The sequence below is a fragment of the Heterodontus francisci genome, chromosome X, assembly GCF_036365525.1.
Source record: "Heterodontus francisci isolate sHetFra1 chromosome X, sHetFra1.hap1, whole genome shotgun sequence".
NCBI lineage: Eukaryota > Metazoa > Chordata > Chondrichthyes > Heterodontiformes > Heterodontidae > Heterodontus > Heterodontus francisci.
Genome location: NC_090421.1, coordinates 3,043,086 through 3,065,682, shown reverse-complemented (window position 1 = coordinate 3,065,682; position 22,597 = coordinate 3,043,086). Strand labels below are relative to the sequence as shown.

General features: G+C 43.5%; 2 protein-coding genes across 5 annotated transcripts in view; one reads left to right on the top strand and one right to left on the bottom strand.

Annotated features, from left to right (window-relative positions):
• cers5 (ceramide synthase 5) overlaps positions 1-8,137 on the top strand; it is a 116,431-nt gene extending 108,294 nt beyond the window's left edge. For both annotated transcript variants that reach the window (XM_068024774.1, XM_068024773.1), the window contains one exon: positions 6,063-8,137. In XM_068024774.1, the coding sequence (XP_067880875.1) occupies positions 6,063-6,224 (162 nt within the window). In that variant the 3' untranslated portion in view covers positions 6,225-8,137. The remainder of the gene's footprint in view (positions 1-6,062) is intronic.
• A 10,822-nt stretch (positions 8,138-18,959) lies between these two features.
• cox14 (cytochrome c oxidase assembly factor COX14) lies at positions 18,960-20,507 on the bottom strand. 3 transcript variants are annotated; one of them, XM_068024786.1, is made up of 2 exons: positions 20,401-20,507; positions 18,960-19,313 (listed from the first exon to the last, which is right to left on the bottom strand). In XM_068024786.1, exon 2 carries the CDS (start codon positions 19,301-19,303, stop codon positions 19,127-19,129), a length of 177 nt encoding a protein of 58 aa, XP_067880887.1. In that variant the 5' UTR covers positions 19,304-19,313; positions 20,401-20,507; the 3' UTR covers positions 18,960-19,126. The 3 variants fall into 3 exon arrangements, with proteins under 3 accessions (XP_067880887.1, XP_067880886.1, XP_067880888.1); XM_068024785.1 differs by lacking the exon at positions 20,401-20,507 and adding an exon at positions 20,083-20,394; XM_068024787.1 differs by lacking the exon at positions 20,401-20,507 and adding an exon at positions 20,275-20,394.
• Positions 20,508-22,597: the final 2,090 nt, after the last annotated feature.

Genomic DNA, 22,597 nt, shown 5'->3' with positions numbered 1-22,597 from the left:
GATTTGAGATTGCAAGAAAAAGATGCCACAGCAAACAAAGTAGCAGCCAAATGTCGTCCTCCTGTCATGTCCTTAAGTTAAGAATGTGTCAATGTGGAGATACAAGATCTAAAGATGCCGACCATATTCTGGTCTGTCGAGGCAAACGATCAGTCAATCCCTAAATGAAACTTGGTTCTGTCTCATTTTTTAGTTCTTGCAGCCACAACTTAGCTATTCATTACCTCTATCCTACCTCCTGCCCCCATGCTTGTAGCACTGTTGTGCAGCACATGGATAGCACCTCCCAAACCTGTGACCTCTACCACCTAGAAGGACAAGGGCAGCAAATGCTTGGGAACACCACGACCTGCAAGTTCCCCCCTGATTCCCATTGACTTCAGTTTTGTTGGGGCTCCTTGATGCCATGCTCTGTCAAATGCTGTCTTGATGTCAAGGGCAATCACACTCACCTCACCTCTGGAATTCAGCTCTTGTCCATGTTTGGACCAAAGCTGTAATGAGGTCAGGAACTAAGTGGCCCTGGTGGAACCCAAGCTGAGCGTCAGTGAGCAGGTTATTGCTGAGCAAGTGCCGCTTGATAGCACTGTTGATGACCCCTTTCATCACTTTGCTGCTGATCAAGAGTAGTCTGATGGGGCAGTAATTGCCTTGGGTTGGATTTGTCCTGCTTTTTGTGTACAGGACATATCTGGGCAATTTTCCACATTGTCGGGCAGATGCCTAACGTGTACTGGTACAGCTTGACTAGGTGTGTGGTTTGGGGGAGGGAGGGTGCATGGTTGCGGTAGTTCTGCTGTACAAGTGTTCAGTACTACAGCCAAAATGTTGTCAGGACCCTTTGCTGTATCCAGTGCCTTCAGCCGTTTCTTTATCACCTGAAGTGAATCGAATTTGCTGAAAACTGGCATCTGTGATGCTGGGAACCTCAGGAGGAGGCCGAGATGGATCATCAAGTCGGCACTTCCGGCTGAAGATGGTCGCAAATGCTTCAGCTTTGTCTTTTGCACTAACGTGCTGGGCTCCCCCATCATTTGAGGATGCAGTTGTTTGTGGAGCCTTCTACTGTTGTTTTTAATTGTCCGCTTCCATTCACGACTGGATGTGGCAGGACTGCAGAGCTTTGATCTGATCTGTTGGTTGTGGGATCGCTTAGCTTGTCTATTGCATTCTGTTTCTGCTGTTTGGCATGCAAGTAGACCTGTGCTGTAGCTTCACCAGGTTGACACCTGATTTTTTAGGTATACCTGGTGCTGCTCCTGGCATGCTCTCTTGCATTCTTTATTGAACCAGGGTTGATCCCTTGGCTTGATGGTAATGGTAGAGTGAGGGATATGCTGGGTCATGTGGTTGAATACAATGCTGCTGCTGCTGATGGCCAACAGTGCCTTATGGATGCCCAGTTTTGAGCTGCCAGATCTGTTCTGAATCTATCCCATTTAGCACAGTGGTAGTGCCACACAAAATGATGGAGGGTATTGTCATGCTCGGAAGGAGCCATGATGAAATAAAAAATGAATTGGAGGAGTTGTGAGAACAAATAGGCGACTGTTAAACTGAACCATCAGAACACAGACAGTTGTACCACAGGCAAAATGGAGTAGCGGTCATGTGATTCCCTCCTGTATTGACAATACAGACCTCCGTCTGTTGAAGATGAAACTCGTTAACCCCTTCTGAAATAGCTCTGGGCCAAACCCATTGAAATTGAAAGGAGCACCATTGCATATTGATGACACCTATCTACATGAATGAACAGGTTTTGGAGACAGACTCACTCCCAGCCCAAACCAAAATGAATAAGTGTGAAGTAGCATCATTATAATAGAATGATCCCCATTCAGACATCAAAATAGCCATATCCTGGACCATTGTGTAGTCACGCCAGGGTAGAGAGCCTTGTGACACCTGACAGATGCAAATGGGATGGATTTTTTAAACCTTTAAAAGTTGATCCGAGAGCGATCCAGCCAAGATCCAGTTTTCCAGCCACCGGCTGAGATCTCCAGCTGACTTTGGGCTGAGTTTTGAACCACTAGAATTCTCCAACACCGCAGCAAGTTCAAGATTGTAAACATCCAGGTCTGCACTTTTTCTTAAAAAAAGCTTTCCTCCTGAGAAGATTCAACCGTATTCTGTAAGCCATGAACTCTTATCACCTTGGACTTTAATTGCATTCTACCCTTTTCTTTCTGTCTCTATCTATCTATCTATCTACCTATCTATCTATTGTGTATGCACATGTGTGTGAAGGTTGCAACCAATTCTGGAATTGTTTTTAAAAAAAGTTATCCTTTTTTATTTTAAACCTACAAGCAAACCTGTCATTTTGTCTGTTTATTTGACCTAAAACACTCGGGGACCAACACACCATTTTTAACAAAACACAATTCCGGTCTGTTGAAAAGTGGAAGCCACCCACACCACTTGCCACTTGTCTGTAAGTGTGAAGACAGGACTTCATTTTCACAAGGATTGTGCAGTGGTCACTCCTGCCAATACTGTCATGGACAGATGCATCTGCAACAGGTAGATTGGTGAGGGCAAGGTTTAATAGGTTTTTCCCTCCTGTTGGTGCCCTCACCACCTGCCCCAGGCCCTGTCTGGTAGGCATGTCCTTCAGGACTCTGCCAGCTCGGTCAGTAATGGTGCTACCGAGCCACTCTCTGTGATGGACATTGAAGTTCTGCCCTCGCCACCCCCACTCCCAATTGGGCAGAGCCTGACTGCTCGACTCCTCTCCGCTGTGACTTTTCAGACCAGGAACCTGCCAGCTTGCTGATCAAACCTGTGACCTCCTAATTCATAGCATTCCTTTGACCTTTTTACCATTTTTGTACTAAATATTGCCCTACATTTCTGAAACTTAAAAAAAAAAATGAATTGTACTGTATTAATGAATCAAACTCCTTAGCTCTTCAAAAGGAGCAAACTTCCCAAAGACACATCATATCTCAGCTGTTGTCGAACAGAGCTGGTAAGCTACACTTCAATATTTTATGCATCACTTTTAGCTTTTTCTAATCAAAATTTTGCGCTTGGTGCCTGCATCTCAAAAATTTGTTCATCCAAAACTAGATGATATGTGTGCAATCCGTTTGGTAAATTGGTGCCCTATTACAGAATCACAGAATATACAGCACAGAAGGAGGCCATTCAGCCTGTTGTCTTTGCCAGCTCACTGAAAAAGCAGTTTACTAAATGCCACTCCCTGGCCTTATCCTGGATCTATGGGGAGATTTTTAAGAAGCAGGACAGCAAAGGCCAAGTTACAAATGTCAGCAGGGAAGAAACCGTTTCCCAGGACCAGGATCTTTGTTTTATTTCTGAGATGTGGACTCTGAAGCTTGATTTTTGTTTACCAGTTTTATGGCGCCACTTACTGTGTTATTTGGGAATTGCAACAATGATTAAAAAGTACCAAACTGGGGTGCGGGGAGGTGGTATGAGTTTGTGTACTGCTTAACAATTTGCTGTGGTTGGTGTTTGCCCCTTCAGGAGCCAGCAGTGTCCTGAATTAATGAGCATTTTGGAATTGCAAACTGTTCAGTGCCGCATCCTGCCTAAAGCGAACTTAAGATGGCATATTAACATAAGAAAGAGGAGTAGTCCATATGGCCCCTCGAGCCACCTCTGTCATTCAGTAAGATTACAGCTGATCTTCTCTTAACTAAACTTTCTCATACTCTCCCCATATCCCTTAATTTCCTTTAGTACCCAAAAATCTAATTATCTCTGTCCTTGAATATCCTCTATGAGCATCCACAGCTCTCCGGGTGGGGGGGTAGAGAATTCCAAAGATTCGCAACCTCTGAGTGAAGAAATTTCTCCTCATCTCGCTCCTAAGTGGCCGACCCCTTTTATCCTGAGCTGTGGCACCTCCCACCCACCTGCCCCAGTTGTAGACTCCAGCTGAGGGAAATCGCCTCTCAGACTTGTGCTGTGCAATTTTCATTTATTTGCTCATACGTGGTTTGCAATTTAGGTGATTAAATTATTAGTGTTCTAATTAAACTTGATCTTTTGGAAAACTGGCTTTGTCTTTCCATTCTGTAAAGGATTGTATGTTCATGGATTTTTGGCTGGTGATGCTTCTATTTCAAAGAACATGAATTTAGTAATCTTAGCTGACCTACTGGGAACAGAGGAGGAGCATTCCACATGGAAAGAGAAATATTCCCAGGACATATTGCTCTGGGACTTCTAGCAACTTGTTACAAAGCATTACTGGCAGAAGCTCCGGAGTGAGGCATTGACTCTGGCTCTCAGCTGACAATTGCTGGGTGTGTTTTTTTTCCCCGAGGAGGGGTGGGGAAGTCACCCCGGACCTTGCAGCCCTGTGCCCAAAAAGGAAAAAGCATTGTGCTCTTGGGCCTCAGTGTTGTCATGGTTGCTAGGCAACGAGCAGTGTTGGCTCCGGACCATTCTCCTTGTGGGATAGAAAGCAAAGGCAAAATATGAAATGGGAGCAGCTGTTGGAGATTGAAATCCATCTGTTCTGCAGTGGAGAGTTTAATATTGCAAAGTTTGGCAGCAGAACTTCAGCACCTCCTAGCACACAACTTTTATGAATGACTTTAAAAAGGTTTGAAAGCAGCCCAGAGGTGACCTGCCCTTAACACTTCAGAGCTCCCCTTCTGTGTGTGTGTCATGTACCACCCTCAAAACTACAAGCTTGTTTCAAAGGCAGCCTCACCATTGGTTTTACTTCTTTAAAGTGCTGTATTTACAAAGAAATGGGATTTAATTTCTTCTAAATTCTGCCTCATTTGTTACATTTTTTTTGTTTTTGTTTGTGGTGACCAGAGCTGAATTAATATCGTGATGTGACTTGACTTAACAGGCAAGTCCCTCAAAGTGTGACTTGGTAACTCCTGTCAGGTTCCCTCATCTCATCAGTGCTTGCAAATTCCAACAAAAGAATTTAAGTTGAACAGAATAAAAGTTGAATCTTGGTTTTCAGTTGTGCAGCTTTTTAAAAGGGTGCTGATGGTGAGACTCTAATTGACCTGTGTAGTCTTGTCTTTTTTATTAACATTGAATTCTGTCTCCAAAGTCAGATTTATAATACAATTAAACGCAAAGGCACTTCATTCCTGACCAGGAGAAGCTATTTTCTTTGTTTTTAACCACTTCATCTTGCATACCTAACTTTTTGCAGATTCCTAATACTCGAATTTATTTTTTGATTTACTGACATGAGGCTGGGTTTTTATTAGTCTGTGGGTGGTGGTCTGGAGTTAATAGATGGCACCACAGAGTGGATGAATACAGCTTCAAATCTCTCTCGCTCTCCATTAAGTTCCTGATCTGGGTCATGCTGCCACACCCTGAAGCCAAATCCCTCCCCATGGGGGGGTGGCGTTATTGCTGTCATCACTGATGTCCATCTCCAACTGTCTGGACAAACAACCCAATTGGAGGCCCAGGAGCAAGGCAATGACTTGCTCTCTGCAGCTTAGTCTGTACACAGCCTGTGAAAAACAATTTTGCAGAAGTCCATCAAAGGATTAATGGGAAATAAATTTTACAATTCCTATCTTCTGAATTTAGCAACTTTGCATTTGGGGAATCTTGGAAGGAAGAACCAAATTTATCCTTTTTCCCTATCTGTGTTCAGAAGTTTTTTTTTCCTTTCGAATTATGCTTTAACATTCTTACCCCTCTGAGCTTTATGATCCTGTGCACCATTCCCAGGGTCGGTGCCAACCTCTTCCTAATGCTGAGTGCAGGAAAATGTCCAGGATGAATCACCCTCTTTCTTTCTCTCCTCTGTTGTGGGGAGGAAAGTGCCTTGCCTGGAGCTTCCCAGCATGGAGCCACTGTGATCAGGAACTTACCTTTTATAAAGAATTGGCCCAGACCCCACACCTGACAGTGTGGTGGTGCAGCTGGGTAACTAACACAACATTAGTACTGCACTGAGTGGGGAGATGTGAGTTTGGCCTAAATGACCCGTCATATTTTTGTTGTAAGATTCCAGCTTTGAAAGTGATGATGATGGGTGAGGAGACAAAGTGCATAACTGATGCATAAATATTCAACTTTTCTCTTCAATCCAGGTCTCTAAGGATGATCGCAGTGACATTGAGAGCAGTTCTGACGATGACGATTCCATGACTAACGGCACGAAACTCCATCACCATGCTCCCTCCAAAGGAGCCAACAGCACGAATGGGACCAACGGCCACCTAACCACTGGAACTTGGGCAGGAGACCATTAGTGTCTGTGAACATGGGTTAGGCACAGACAGGACAACCTTACAGAAAACAACTGAGCACTGGACAGTTTTTTAAAAAAATAAAAAAAATAAACTGGGTGTTGCTGCATGGGATCTGAGACAGGCTGCCTGCTCAGTAACTTACACCTGCAAAGCACACAGGCATTTTTCTTTTTGTTCTCGTTCAATGTGCTTTAGCAATATGAGAAATTGAAGTGCAGCTTTAAATGGGAATTGGAGCTAGACTGTGGATTCTATAGACCCATCTTATTCCATTTAACAACCTGTAATGCTTTAAGTGGGTTTTGTGCAATTTGTCGAATTGCTAAAGGTGTGGTTTACGTTTCAGGTCTGTGTGTCATGTTTCCTTGTCCTATATTTTGTAACTCGGTGCAAAAACAGAAGTCGATCAAAGTGAGAGCCAGAAAACCAATTTAAAACCAAGAGGATTGTGTAATCAGTCTTGGGTGCTGGTGGGGCTTCAAATTAAATGAGGAGTAAAGCAAGTCACTTCAGATGGAAAGGGTATTGTTTGGTTGGTGTTTGCATTCTCGCCATCCCTGGCATGTGGGTGTTTTTTTATAATAAAGGAATTGAATAATCCATAAATTCAAAGAATCAGGAGTTATGAGCATGGGTCCAAATTGTCATTATCGTGGTGTCATTCCACTGTTGGCCCAAGTGTTGAAGCACAGCTTTGTATTAAAACACTAGGTTCTAGCGAGTAGCTGTGCGCGTGGTCTAAACCCTCTTTATAAATTAGGGAGGTAGCTTTCCTGTTGGCCTCTATGTGGTATTTTGAGTAGTCAGTTAATTTGTTTGTTTGTTAATGAGTAGAATTACTTTCTATTAATGTGGTTTGTGGAACCAAAAGGCAGCTACCACATTGCTGAAATCAGACAGTCTATAGCTGGCAAATTTCATTAGCCATTTATTGGGAGCACTGAAGCCAGCAGTCCTTGTGTTACGGCAGTGAATTGAAGCAATGATGATTCTTTTTGTTTTGAGCTGCAAAAGGAGGCAATCCTCTGAAGTAAATGTTTTTCATTTTAATTTTTATTGATTTTGGGGGGGGGAATTGAAAACAAATTTGCCCCCCACCCCCCCGCTAGTGATGGCTCGAGATCATAAAGGTCCTACATTATTTCATTGCTCGCTTGTACAAAAGCAGATGTCTTTATTTTTGGCTGGTTAGGTTCCAGTCAAATTAAATCTCAATGAGTAGAACTAATTTTTTTTTAAATTATGCTGATTTTTCTTTTAATTGCCACGCAAAGTAATCCACCCAAATGTCTGATTTTTTTTTTTAAAGAGATGGTGTTGGACAATGCTTTAACCTGCTGCTGGGCTTTACTGGCCCTGGTGTGTTTCTCGAAATAAGACTGCTTTAAAATTTTTTCAGATTTCCTGCAATAGCTGTTAACACGTCTCTCTCCACCAAGGTTGTTCCGAATGAGAATGTGTGGGGAAACTGTTCTGAAAGGTTTGTTTACAAGTTGCAGAGTTTGTCTTTTTAAACTAACAACAAAAAAAAAAATTGTGCAGTAGTTTCAGTTACGCAAACTGTTTTCTTGAAAGGAAAGAGATTGTCTTTACTTGTGGTTCTGTGGAGGTCCTAGTGGTATACCCAGCAGGGTCTGTGTAAATACTGCTTCAAGGCAGATTGAAAGAAATGTTTAAATGAGTTGAATTTCTGAGCCCTGAATCTTTTTTTATTTTAAATGAAGACATAAATTATATCGATGTAGAACAAATACACAACACAATGTCATGGGTGTATTTTTCTTAACTTTTTTTAAAATTCAGAATCAGGTTCTGGAAGCCTAGAAGCAATTTTTGAATTCGATTTAAAAACAAAATACTGTGGATGCTGGAAATCTGAAATAAAAAGAAGAAATGCTGGAAATACTCAGCAGGTCTGGCAGCATCTGTGGAGAGAGAAGCAGAGTTAACGTTTCGGGTCAGTGATCCTTCAGAACTCAGAAGGGGCTCTGACCTGAAACGTTAACTCTGCTTCTCTCTCCACCGATGCTGCCAGACCTGCTGAGTATTTCCAGCAGTTCTTCTTTTTATTTGAATTCGATTTACCTGACTACCCCCACATCCTTTAAGATTCTTTAGATCTTTCCCATTTTAAATTTTTGTGAGACTAAAATCCTCTTTGTATCCACCCAGTCATTCTGTTAGGCTGCAGCTGAGAGAATGGGAGGGTGAGTGGGATTGTGCTCCTTGCACTGCCGCTGTGTTTTGGGAAGCCTGCGTTCAAATGGTCAGTCTGTAGCTGACATTCGGAGCGACCTTGTCCATATTTTATCACCCCCACACCCCCCCCCCCCCCCCCCCCCCACCCGCAAACCGCTATTTATTCTCTCCTGAAGCTGCTGACTCTTGCTGGGGTACTGTTCCGTGGGCATTAGCAGCCCTTTAGGACATTGCTCACGCAGGCCCAATTCTTGCCTGAACCTTTGGGCTCAGCTGCATTGCTCTCCTCCCCTCCTCCCTTCACTGTTGTCCGCATGCAGGGGGCACTGGAATAGGAGTTGGGAGCAGGAAACCCTGCTTTCCCCCTCTAGCCTGGAAACTCAAACCAGTGCTCTCTCTCATGAGTTGGCTAATCTCAGCCAGATTACCACAGAGCAGGGATCAAACCTGGGACTTCCTTTGGTTTTAATTGCTCTGATATCAAATCACCACCACTGGACTCTCCGACAGCTATCAGACCCACCTACCCTCTTGAGACCTTTCTGCTGTTGCCAGAGAGAAAGCATTTGTCTCTGAGGGTTACTCTTAAGTAAGCTTTCATGTTTCTTTCGCTGTGGTAAACCTAGTCCAAATGACAGAAGCATCTTGTTCACTGAATATGGAGTGTTTGAAAGCATGATTTTAAAGATGGCCAGTAGTACACAGCTAATGTACAGGGTCAGTACACTAAATCACCATGCAACAATGTCGAAGATGGGATGTAAGGGTTTTGGTATTTTTATGTGGGCATTTGTTCAGTTATCTCCCTTTTACCCTCTGCTATTGTTGGCTTGATCTTTATCTTTGTGCTGTCCTGTGCTTCAAAGTAAACATGACTCTTCTAACCAAACATAGTGTCCAAGTTGTTCAAGCACCAAACCCATCATTTTAGGTCAATTGGCACACGGGTGACGTCTGAACACTTGGGTGAGGTAAGGGATTGTTGCTTACCTCTATTACTTGAATCTCTTTTTTTTTTTTTTCTTCTCCTCATCCCTCCCCAATCCCATTATGTGAAAATGGGAGACCTTTTGAGTAACTGATTGCAGCCCTCCAACAATGCCATTAGCTGCTGGGAGGTATGGGGTACTGCTGCTCTATACATTCCTACCTCTCCCTACCCCAGACAGGGTGACCCACAGCCTGATGACTTCTTGCATCAAATTGATGAAGGCTGGCAGGTGGATTAAATCTCCAACCTGGTGCTGCACATTACCGCTCATTGTCTTAAAAAATGTCTGTGGCAAAGAGCTAGGTAAAAGTCTGAATTAAATTGGCATAGTTTTAAGTACTGGGGTACTGGGGTTTGTTGAAGGAATGTTATCATCCATACTGCTTAAGTGAGCTGACGCTCTTGATGTTTTCTTGTAATCTTTGATGTAATTATGTATCAGCTGCCAAGTTCTTTACTATCCTAAGTGGTCGATACTCCATTTGTCACCAATACTACCTGATCTGGAGACTTCAACTGTTAACCTCCGAGACCCTGTTAACACAGTGATTTGCCTATTTGGTTCTTGAGGTTATAGCAGGGACTCTGGGAGGGATTTTATTTTTTAAATGATGTCAGTTAAACTGAGCAGGATTTATTTTCGAACACAGTTTATACAGCAACAATGGGTTTGTACATTGGTGAAAGAGAATTGTTTGTAAGTCACATTTGTATAAGGATGTGACCTTGGCATCCAGTTTGTTAATTTCTGGAATTTGAAGTCTATAGAAAGGTCCCTAATGTGGAATGCTCATAAAGATATTAGTCTGGACTCTTCAAAGGGTTTTTTCTACAAAAAATTATAGACTAGAGTGAGTTCCATACTATCTGACCCACAAACAATTCTTTTTTTAAAGCTGGCTGAAAATTTTCATCTGGCAGTGCTATTGCTGACAAACTGTAGGGGGTTGTAGGAGATAACCTGAAACCATGTGACCCTTGACCAGAGTTTGGTGCCGTCCACTTGTTCCACTTCTATTTCTATTGAAGGCTGCACTTTAAATGGTTTTGCCCTGAACACTAATTATGAAAGTACGTTGTAATCTACCTTTCCCTCCTCATGTGAACTTGGGGATTCTTTTTTCTTGCATGCCATGGTCTTCTGGCAACCAGGTTCACCAGTGTCACAATGTTTGTTTCTTAACTAATTTAATCTTCAATATATGGAGTAGAAAAGGAATACACTGTAAAGGACCAAGGTTCCCTGAAATATACAGCCTCCCAGTGATGAGATTCCATAATCACTTCCCCCACTTTCAGATTTATGGAGGTACAAGTATGGTATAGCCTTGGGTGATGTAGCAAGCCCCATGCTCTATCTTGAACTGTAAATAGAAGTGATGCTGCTAGGCTGGTTTGTGGATGGTTTAGTGGAGAGGTGGGAGGGAGTTACGAGACACTGGTGTAGTTGAGGGCATTTGTATTCTGTAAGTAGTGTGGCTCAAACTGTATACATTTTACTATTGTGATTTTCACCAGTGCCGATGAGATGACTAGAACTGTATCGCTACAGACCACACCAGTTGGTTGAAATGAGCTCAGCAGAAATGGTGCACAAATCCCTCAAAGCTGTGGACTGTTTGTATCCTTAAAAGGGCAAAGTTGTCCTTGGGGAGAGCAAAATGTACTGTGAAGTAATCTCCTCAAAACCCTTCTTAATTTGGTATGTATCCTGCCTGCAAAGAAATAGCTTTGTAGAGGCCTGTATTATCCATTTTTAAAAAATCTAGCCAGAGAAGACCCAGTGAGAGCATGTATTCTAATTCAAGGCTGGCTACAGCTCAACTTTAATCCTAGCTGGTACTAAGTTTTTGAAGTAGATCCATTAAATACATAATCAATGTGTCTGACTGGGAAGCCTGCTGTAGCAGGCCTGGCTTTAGGATAGCAAAACTAAGAGCCTCCCGTCTGAGGAAAGAGTTCACCCAAGCAATCTTTTGGGAGAAACTTGAATTTTTCATTTCTTTCCCCCGCCAAAAAAATGATGTTTCCTGTCAAATCCCTTTTTCTATATGTATACAGAAAGGGGAAGTGGTACTGCAGTACCAGTCAGGTGATGTTATAACCTTCAGTATATGTCATTCACCTGTTATTAGTCCCTTTTTCAGCCTCTATGGTTCTCAGCTTATTTGTGTTTTTATGAAACTGCTATTGTAAAAAGTAAGAAATGCCTGAGCTTAAGGAAATGATTGCCTCTGATTAGCAGAACTCAGATTTAATGGGAAAGGAAACCCAAATCTGAATTGCTGTCTCACTTCACTCACAGTTTCAGAGTTCACCTGAGCCACGTTTGAACTTTAGACAACCATTTTATTATTTGTGTGTGTGTTGTCTATGGAAGTTATGCTCATGGAAATTTCCCAATATTCAGGCATTCGTTCTCTGGAAGATTTGCCAAGCTCACTGACACCAATGATGTCAGCAAGTGTGTGTGTGTGTGTGTGTGTGTGTGTGTATGTGTTATGACCTAAGCAGATGCATGTTGGTTCTTGCATCACATGACTGATGAGTATTAGGATATTTTTAAATTTGCAGTGAGTTGCTCACTACATTGTATATTCTACAAGTTTCCTCAGCACACTTTCAACATGATGCCCTTGTAACTGGCATGAATATATGACTGAATGTGTCCACTGTTCTTTTTTGTATATCTGTTGGTTTTTCTTTAGCTTTTTGGGCGGGAGAAGATGGGTGAGTGGCAAAGTACTGCTATATTATCCAAAGTAATGGTTGCTCTCCAGGAATTCACTCTAGCCATGTTTTACTTCTGAGCATGCCTGAGTATAGCACTAGTACTATGCCACTCTTGTGCCTACACTGTTAACAGCCAAGTCATTATTCTATGTATAATGAATTTGATTCGGGTGTTTCTATATTACACTGACTCATGCTTGCTGTGTAATACATGTGTGCAGGCTGGAAGAGCTGGGATGGAGTTGGGACCAATGGATCCTCTGGCTGTGCTGGAGATCACCGAAATACAATAGCATTGATATCAAAATTGCAAACTGGATATCATTTTAAATAAAGTGACTTTGTCTATGTAACATTGTTTACTTTATTAAAAGATTTACAATTTACATCAATCTCTCGAATGGACTGATCTTTTTAATTTTTGTAATGCCATGTTGGCCAGTCATAATACAGTAATGGAATTTGTAAAAGTATGAGAACTGAAGATGATGCGTCATACTGATCTCCTGGTGATACGTTTGTTATCATTTTGGCTATGCTGTTTCATGGTAGTCAACTGTGGTTTAGCACTGAATAAACTAAAGTAGCAGCAATTACGTTATTGATTTTTCAGTGCCAGTATCATGGCATCAGTGATACTCTGGCATTTGGAGTCTACCATGAGGTGCTAGAAATTTAAGGGGTAAAAAAATTTGATGAAAATTGAATGAGCTGATACTTTCTCTTAAACCCTGATGGTTCAGTTGGTGGTTATACCACTTGGTATGGAACTGAGCCACAGATCGGGAAGATCTCCGGTTCAACCATTGGTCAGTGGTGTGCCAGCTGATCTCATTACAGGGATTGGGGGGTGGGTGGGCTGCGCGCAGGAAAGGAAGGGGGTACAATAACTGGTATCTGTCTTCTGGGCTACAAATAAGACCAAGGAAAACAACCAGTGTTTCCACTTGATTTGAAATTCCTGTGTGGGAGGAATGATTTCTTGCGTGAGGCACTGGAGGGTGGGCATGTGAAACTAACCCAGCAAGAGTTGTCACCTTTTGGGAGGGAGGAAAAGACAACACCCACCAGCACTCTGGAATCATCAAAACTGACATCCTGGAGTATTTGCATGTTATGGGGGAGGTGCTAATTGCTGGGAACATGTAGAATACATCCAGTGGTGAAAGGCTTTTCTTGCTGTCAATTGAAGTGATTGACTATAATGGGTGCCGGAACTGATACATGGCAGAAAAGCCAATGAGGTTTTTTGTCTTTCGCGGTTTTTTGTTGGCTGAGGCACCCACTGATTTGGATTTGATTTCATGTTAATTGTTTAATATTGCTGTAGAATGTTACTTTGCAGCTTTTGCTGTGCTTTTTTTTTCGACAAACCCCGCAGAGTGATGGCTGAGTTTTTCAGTGCCAGTGTGGCACAGGAAGCAGCTTGGAGTCACAAACACACCAGTGATCAGATCTGAGTGGCTTTAACAAGAAGAATGATTTAGGAGAGGAGGACGACCCTTTTTAATTTACCAAAATAAATATTGTCTTGCATTTTAAATCAATGCATCAAAATTTGTCAATACAGGCTAATGTTTGTAAGATAACAAACTGTGGATGTGTTAGTGGAGGTTCTATTGTTAATTCAATGTGTTTTTTTTTACTGGATACACTGCAATAAAAGTGTCATTAAATATTTTAATTGAATGTTGCCATTTCATTTTCTCAGTTGACTAAAATGAAGGTAGCACAGACACCATTCTGAGATTCTGTGTTTGAAAGCCAAGTTGCCAGTTGGAACAGGTGTAGGTGCACAGCCCTTCTCTAAGCAAAACAGTCACAGTTCAACTTTCATCCATGAAATGCAATTTCAGAATCTGGCTTGGACATTTTAAAAAGAAGATGTGAGCCTGCTGATAGATTTACTATAACATTTACTTAGTGGAAAAAGCAAATTTAGAAAATCTGTTCTCTTGTGCAAAACCCTGATCAGTGATTTGAGTCAAGTGCACAACATGCATTGCCAATCTTTAAAGTAGTGCTTGTTAGGATTCAACTGGTTTATTTTCTGTTCTGCTTTTCAGGCCCTTTTGCTTGCCAAGTGTGTAGCAGCTTCAATAAATTGTTACAAAAACAAAATGCTGGAAATAAACAGCCGGTCAAGTCAGCACTATAAAGAGACAGGTTACTATTTTGGCTGTGTATCCTTTATCCGAATTAAAACTGAGCACTCAGTGGAATTCGCATAAAGAATAAATCTGCATGAATGTACCATAGGATGCCTGAAGCCCACAAAAGTACAACCCAGTGAGGAGTTTGCTTCAGGGGTGGGAGTTTTTTTTTAATTAAAATGTTTAAAGCTAATCAAAGCCTTGGTAACTGGCCTGCACATAAATGATTGCAGAAGTATTAATCTTGAGGTAATGTATATTTATATCCAGAATGGTACAATTAATATAAAAGCAAAATACGGTGGATGCTGGAAATCTGAAATAAAAACCAGAAATGCTGGAACCACTCAGCAGCTCTGGCAGCATCTGTGGAAAGCAAAGCAGAGTTAACGTTTCGGGTCAGTGACCCTTCTTCGGAACTGACAAATATTAGAAATGTCACAGGTTATAAGCAAGTGAGGCGGGGATGGGGGCAAGAGATAACAAAGGAGAAGGGGCAGTTTGGACAAGGCCACATAGCTGACCAAAAGGTCATGGAGTAAAGGCAAACAATATGTTAATTGTGTTGAAAGACAAAGCATTAGTACAGATGGGGTGTTAGTGGACTAAAGATTAAACAGCAGCAAGTACAAATGTGAAAAAAAACTGGGTAAGCAAACTGAACAAACTAAGGTCAAATGAAAGAAACTTAAAATAAAAAATGTAAAAGAAAAAATAACTAAAAATAAAAGAAAATTGGGGAGCGGGAGCGGGAGCTGGGGAGTGTTAAAATGGCAAGCAACCGGAAGCTCTGGGTCCTGCTTGCGGACTGAGCGGAGGTGTTACGCAAAGCGGTCACCCAATCTGCGCTTGGTCTCCCTAATGTAGAGGAGACCACATTGTGAGCAGCGAATACAGTATACTACATTGAAAGAAGTACAAATAAATCGCTGCTTCACCTGAAACAAGGGTTTGGGGCCTGGGATAGTGAGGAGGTAAATGGGCAGGTATTACACCTCCTGCGATTGCAGGGGAAGGTGCCATGAGACGGGGACGAGGTGGTAATGGAGGAGTGGACCAGGGTGTCGCGGAGGAAAACGATCACTTCGGAATGCTGACGGGAAGGGAGGGGAAGATGCGTTTGGAGGTGGCGGCAATAGGGAAGGATGAGCCTTTGGATATGGAGGCTGATAGGGTGGAAAGTGAGAACAAGGGGAACCCTGTCACGGTTCTGGGAGGGAGGGGAAGGGGTAAGCGTAGAGGTGCAGGAAATGGGCCGGACACGGTTGAGGGGGGGCCTTGTCAACAACAGTGGGGGCATCCTCGATTGAGGAAAAAGGTCAGAATCAGAAGCACCGTCATGGAAGGTAGCATCAGAGCAGATTCGTCGGAGACGGAGAAACTGGGAGAATGGAATGGAGTCCTTACACGAGGTAGGGTGTGAAGAAGTGTAGTCGAGATAGCTGTGGGAGTCAGTGGGCTTATAATGGATATTAGTAGACAACCTATCCCCAGAGATGGAGACAGAGAAGTCGAGGAAGGGAAGGGAAGTGTCAGAGATGGACCATGTAAAGGTGAGAGAAGGGTGGAAATTGGAAGCAAAGTTGATAAAGTTTTTCAGTTCGGGGCAGGAGCAGGAAATGGCACCGATACAGTTATCAATGTACCGGAAAAAAGAGTTGGGGGAGGGGGGCCTGAGTAGGACTGGAACAAAGAATGCTTGACATATAACCACAAAGAGACAGGCATAACTAGGACCCATGTGGGTACCCATAGCAACACCTTTTACTTGAAGGAAGTGAGTGGAGTTGAAGGAGAAGTTGTTCAATGTGAAAACAAGTTCAGCCAGGCGGAGGAGGGTGGTGGTGGATGGGGACTGGTTGGGCCTCTGTTCCAGGAAGAAGCAGAGAGCCCTCAAACCATCCTGGTGGGGGATGGAGGTGTAGAGCGATTGGACGTCCATAGTGAAGAGGAGGCGGTTGGGACCAGGAAACTGGAAATTGTCAAAATGACGTAGGGTGTCAGAAGAGTCATGGATGTAGGTGGGAAGAGACTGGACCAGCGGAGAAACGATAGAGTCAAGATAGGAAGAAATAAATTCAGTTGGGCAGGAGCAAGCTGACACAATGGGTCTGCTGGGACAGTCCCGTTTGTGGATTTTGGGAAGGAGGTAGAAGCGGGCTGTCTGGAGTTGCGGGACTATGAGATTGGAAGCTGTAGAGGGAAGATCTCCAGAGGAGATGAGGTCAGTGACAGTCCTTTGGACAGTGACTTGATGTTCGGTGGAGGGGTCATGGTCCAGCAGGAGGTAGGAAGAAGTGTCAGAGTTGGCACTGAGCCTTTGCAAGGTAGAGGTCGGTACACCATACAACAACAGCACCACCCTTGTCTGCAGGTTGGATGACCATGTCGGGGTTAGACCTGAGAGAACGGAGTGCCTCAAGTTCAGCGGGGGACAGGTTAGAGTGAGTGAGGGGGGCAGAGAAATTGAGATGACCAATGTCTCGCCGACAGTTTTCAATGAAGAGATCAAGAGCGGGTAAGAGGCCAGGGGGAGGGGTCCAGGTAGAGGGAGAATGCTGGAGGCGGGTGAATGGGTCTGCTGGTCAGGGGGAGGACTCCTGCTCAAAGAAGTGAGCCCGGAGGCGACGGAAGAAGAGCTCAACGTCATGCTGATGGTACAATTAATGTTGTACTTCGGCAGTGGTGTATGTCACCTAAATGCACATGTGTTTGCACGTGAGCAGTAATACTCTAGATTTTGGAGGAGGTGCAACATTTGAATGGCACCTCATCCACTACCTCAAAAAAAGAAATTCACTCCTTTCACCACCAGTGCACAGTGGCTGCAGTGTACTACTTTTACAAGATGCACTGCAGCAACTTGCCGAGGCTCCTTTCGACAGCACCTTCCAAACCCATAACCTCAACCATGTAGAAGGACAAGGCCAGCAGATGCATGGGAACACCACCACCTGCAAGTTCCCCTTCAAATCACACACCATCCTAACTTCACAGAATTGTTAAGGAGACGGCCATTTGGCCCATCGTTTCTGCACCGGCTCAAAGAGCAATTCACGTGCCATTTTTCTGCCCCCCCCCCGCCTTTTCCTGTAACCCTGCACATTCTTCCTTGTCATAAAACTGTCTAATTCCCTTTAGAATGCTTCAATTGAACCTGCCTCCACCACGTTCTCAGGCAGCACATTCCAGACCTTAACCACTCTGTGTGAAAAAGTTTTTCCTCCTGTCACTTTTGCTTCTCTTACCAAATACTTTAAATCTGTGTCCTCTGATTATCGATCCTTTCACGAGTGGGAACAGTTTCTCTCTGTCCAGACCCCTCATGATTTTGAATACCTCTATCAAATCACCTCTCAGCCTTCTCTTCAAGGAAAACAGTCCTAACTTCTCCAATCTATCTTCGTAAATGAAGTGCCTCATTCCTGGACCCATTCTCGTGAATCTTTTCTGTACGCTCTCCTGTGCCCTTGCATCTTTCCAAAAGTGTGGAGCCCAGAACTGGATGCAATACTCCAGCTGAGGCTGAACTATTGTCTTATACAAGTTCAACATAACTTCCTTGCTCTTGGACTCTATGCCCCTTTTAATAAAGGCCAGGATACTGTATGCTTTAATAACCACTTTCTCAACCTGTCCTTCCATCTTCAATGACTTACGCACAAATACACCCAGGTCCCTCTGCTCCTGCACCCCCTTTAGAATTGTACCCTTTATTTTATGTTGTCTCTCCATGTTCCTCCTACCAAAATGAATCACTTCACATTTCTCTGAACTTCATCTGCCCATTCCACCAACTTGTCTATGTCCTTTTGAAGTTCTACACAATCCTCCTCACAGTACACAATGCTTCCAAGTTTCATATTATCTGCAAACTTTGAAATTGTGCCTGTACACCAAGGTCTGGGTCATTAATATATATCTGGAAAAGCAAGGGTCTCAACACTGATCCCTGGGGAACTCCACTACAAACCTTCCTCCAGTCTGAAAAACATCCATTAACCACTACTCTTTGTTTCCTGTCACTCAGCCAATTCCGTATCCATGTTGCTACTGTCCCTTTTATTCCATGAGTTACAAGTTTGCTCAAGTCTGTTGTGTGGCGCTGTATCAAATGCCTTTTGAAAGTCCATGTACATCACATCAACAGCATTGCCCTCATCAACCCTTTCTGTTACCTCCTCACAAGAACTCCAGCAAGTTAGTCAAACATGATTTTTCTCTTAAATCCATGCTGGCTTTCCTTAATTAACCCACATTTTCCCACGTGACTATTATTGTCCCAAATTGTTCTTTCTAGAAGTTTCCCCACCACTGGAGTTAAATGGACTGGCCTGTAGTTGCTGGGTTTATCTTAACACTTTTTTTGAACAAGGGTGTAACATTTGCAATTCTCTAGACCTCTGGCACCCACCGAGTTTAAGGAAGACTGAGAAATTATGGTCCGTGCCTCTGCGATTTCCACACTCATTTCCTTCAGTAGTTACAGACTTGGAAATATGTTGCTGTTCTTTCATTATAGCTGTCAAAATCCTGTATCTGAAACAACAAACTATTTGGATCATATTTATAGAAATATTTTGCCTTTTCAAGTGTAGTGAATCAAGGCTGTATTCTGAGTAAAGAAAGATTTGCCACAAAAAAAAGCTGAGCAGAAAATAATTTTCAAACAAAACTATTTATCCATGTCTTAATTTTTCTAATGAATAGAGTAAGAAAAGAAAAAGCTAATTCACAGAAGTCTGGTAGTTACATCATGTTAAACAGTCATTTTTTTTTCACATGGTGGAAATGGAGGCTTTTGTTTCCCAGGGTCAGGATGGCTGTTAGTCCTTTACCATTTCATTGACTTGATCTTCAGCTGCTGCCTTTATGGCCTTCTGTCTCTGGAAGTAGCGGTATGCACGGACACTGCACAGATAACCACCATATACCGTCAGTAATATCATTGATCCTGAGAACATCTTGTAGCCAAGGTCTGCGAGCCTCTTGGAGGACATCATTGTGACAGATCTGAAACAAATACACCAGTGATTTCAGTCAGGAAAAAAAACTTACATTTCTATAGTGCCTTTCACTAAAGCACTTTACAGCCAATGAAGTACTTTTGAAGTGGAGCCACTGTTGTAATGTAGGAAACGCGATAGCCAATTTGCACACAGCAAGCTCCCACAAATAGCAATGTGATAATGACTGGATAATCTGCTTCTGTGATGTTGATTGAGGGATAACATAGTGGCCAGGAAATCAGTGATAACTTTCTTGCTCTTTGAAATAGTGCTGTAAATCCTTGTTCTGAGAGGGCAGATGGGACCTCGGTTTAATGTTTCATTGGAAAGATGCCACACTGGCGTGTCAGCCGAGATGCTGGTGTTCAAGTCCTAGGATTTAAAGCCACAGCTTTCTGACTCAGGCAAGAGTGCTCCCAACGAAGCCATGGCTGACACTGTTGCATTTGACCAGGGTGGGGGGATACTGGAAGCAAACTGGTACCCAGCAACTTCCCCTGGCACATACCATTCCCTGAGCAAGCAGAAGAGAGGACTATTTTTCGAGGTGAATAAGAGTTGCTGGTATATTAATTTGCTTTCCAATTGGCTGCTCCTTGCCAGGTTGCACCTCATGTCAATTGAATCCCTAAATGTCCCCTGTGTGCACAAATCCACGGAGCAGTGGCCAGAGTGGGTAAAATGAATCCTTATTTTAATGAACTGACAGGCGATTAAAAACATGAGCAGCCTGACCTCAACAATTCACATGCCCTTCCTCACCACTGGCTTACTTAAATGATCGTTGATCGGGATCCGGGACAAAGGTAAACCGGCTCAACCTTTCCAATAAACAGCGTGGTTACTGGGCTGGAGCTGGCTTTCTAAACGGTTGCAACAAGCCGTCTGAAGCCGACCCGCCCCAAAACCCAGGCCCCGGATTCCGAGGCCGCAGTTTCGATGTCGCTTCCCCGGCACAGGATCACCTTGCAGCCGCTGCTCCTGCGGCCTGAGCCCGGAGAAAGTCTCGGCTTCAAATCAGAGTTCTTATTAAAAACTGCGAATGAAGAAGCAGCTGCTTCTGAACCCCGATGGTTTTCCTCCTCACTCACCGAATCTCCCGATCTTTCACTAACTGCGACAAGCGGAAGAGACCGGTCAAAGGTCACGCAGTTTGAACAGGCCCAATTTTAACTCTCCAAATATGAGTTCTGAATGAGTTAAAATCTCGCCCAACGTTAACTCTGCTTCTCTTTCCACAGATGCTGCCAGACCTGCTGAGTGATTCCAGCATTTCTTGTTTTTGTTTCAGATTGCCAGCATCCGCAGCTTTTCTTTTCTTTTCTTTTGGGCCTCCTTATCTCGAGAGACAATGGATACGCGCCTGGAGGTGGTCAGTGGTTTGTGAAGCAGCGCCTGGAGTGGCTATAAAGGCCAATTCTGGAGTGACAGGCTCTTCCACAGGTGCTGCAGAGAAATTTGTTTGTTGGGGCTGTTGCACAGTTGGCTCTCCCCTTGCGCCTCTGTCTTTTTTCCTGCCAACTACTAAGTCTCTTCGACTCGCCACAATTTAGCCCTGTCTTTATGGCTGCCCGCCAGCTCTGGCGAATGCTGGCAACTGACTCCCACGACTTGTGATCAATGTCACACGATTTCATGTCGCGTTTGCAGACGTCTTTATAACGGAGACATGGACGGCCGGTGGGTCTGATACCAGTGGCGAGCTCGCTGTACAATGTGTCTTTGGGGATCCTGCCATCTTCCATGCGGCTCACATGGCCAAGCCATCTCAAGCGCCGCTGACTCAGTAGTGTGTATAAGCTGGGGGTGTTGGCCGCTTCAAGGACTTCTGTGTTGGAGATATAGTCCTGCCACCTGATGCCAAGTATTCTCCGAAGGCAGCGAAGATGGAATGAATTGAGACGTCGCTCTTGGCTGGCATACGTTGTCCAGGCCTCGCTGCCGTAGAGCAAGGTACTGAGGACACAGGCCTGATACACTCGGACTTTTGTGTTCCGTGTCAGTGCGCCATTTTCCCACACTCTCTTGGCCAGTCTGGACATAGCAGTGGAAGCCTTACCCATGCGCTTGTTGATTTCTGCATCTAGAGACAGGTTACTGGTGATAGTTGAGCCTAGGTAGGTGAACTCTTGAACCACTTCCAGAGCGTGGTCGCCAATATTGATGGATGGATCATTTCTGACATCCTGCCCCATGATGTTCGTTTTCTTGAGGCTGATGGTTAGGCCAAATTCATTGCAGGCAGACGCAAACCTGTCGATGAGACTCTGCAGGCATTCTTCAGTGTGAGATGTTAAAGCAGCATCGTCAGCAAAGAGGAGTTCTCTGATGAGGACTTTCCGTACTTTGGACTTCGCTCTTAGACGGGCAAGGTTGAACAACCTGCCCCCTGATCTTGTGTGGAGGAAAATTCCCTCTTCAGCTTTTATAACCTAGACATATATATATTGTGAACTAGTTGCATCTAACTATTTAATGTTGCAGGTGCAGTAATAACTGTCATAAAAACAAGAAATGCTGGATTCACTCAGCAGGTCTGGCAGCATCTGTGGAAAGAGAAGCAGAGTTAACGTTTCGGGTCAGTGACCCTTCATCGGAACTTAGAAGTCCTATATAAATCCAACTACACCAAAGCACACTACTAAATGTAATATTCCTAAACTGTGGTTTCACATTTTTGAAAAGTAAAGCTTTTTTTTAATGATCAACAGTTTTAAAGAAGTAGACTTTAGTCAACTCACTTCCCATGCTAGTATTCAAAATTGCATCTAAATATTTTTTTTAAATTTTCTAAGGCCTGTCATCAGTTATGGTTAAAAGGGTTCCTCTGAGCTGCTTGCCAATGACTGAGTAGTCCAGTGTCTAACAAACCTGTGTGGGGATCTTTAGGGTTTGACCTAACAGACAATAGTAAGGACCCCTGGAGGTTGGGAAAGCTAGTGTAATGTGGTGCACACATTGAAGGTTTTAAGTGAATTCGTTCAGTGGGACGAAATAGACTCTGTGTTACGCCACTTAGTTAATGGTAGGGCAATCAGTATGGACGGTGGTCATGTCAAATTCTCAAAAGGGTCTCTAGTCAAAAGAGTGGGAAGTAGCAATGATCTTGGAGAACAATACCAGGAATCAATTTACCTCAAAGCTGCCCTTCTGACTAGGATTCAATTTGAGGCACACATAGATCATGTGTTCCAGAGTGCAGTTGTGATTTTTCAACCACAAAAATGGGGATCTTTGTGAGCTTGAAAACGATTTACTCCCAGTGACTTTTAAGCTGGCAGCAACACA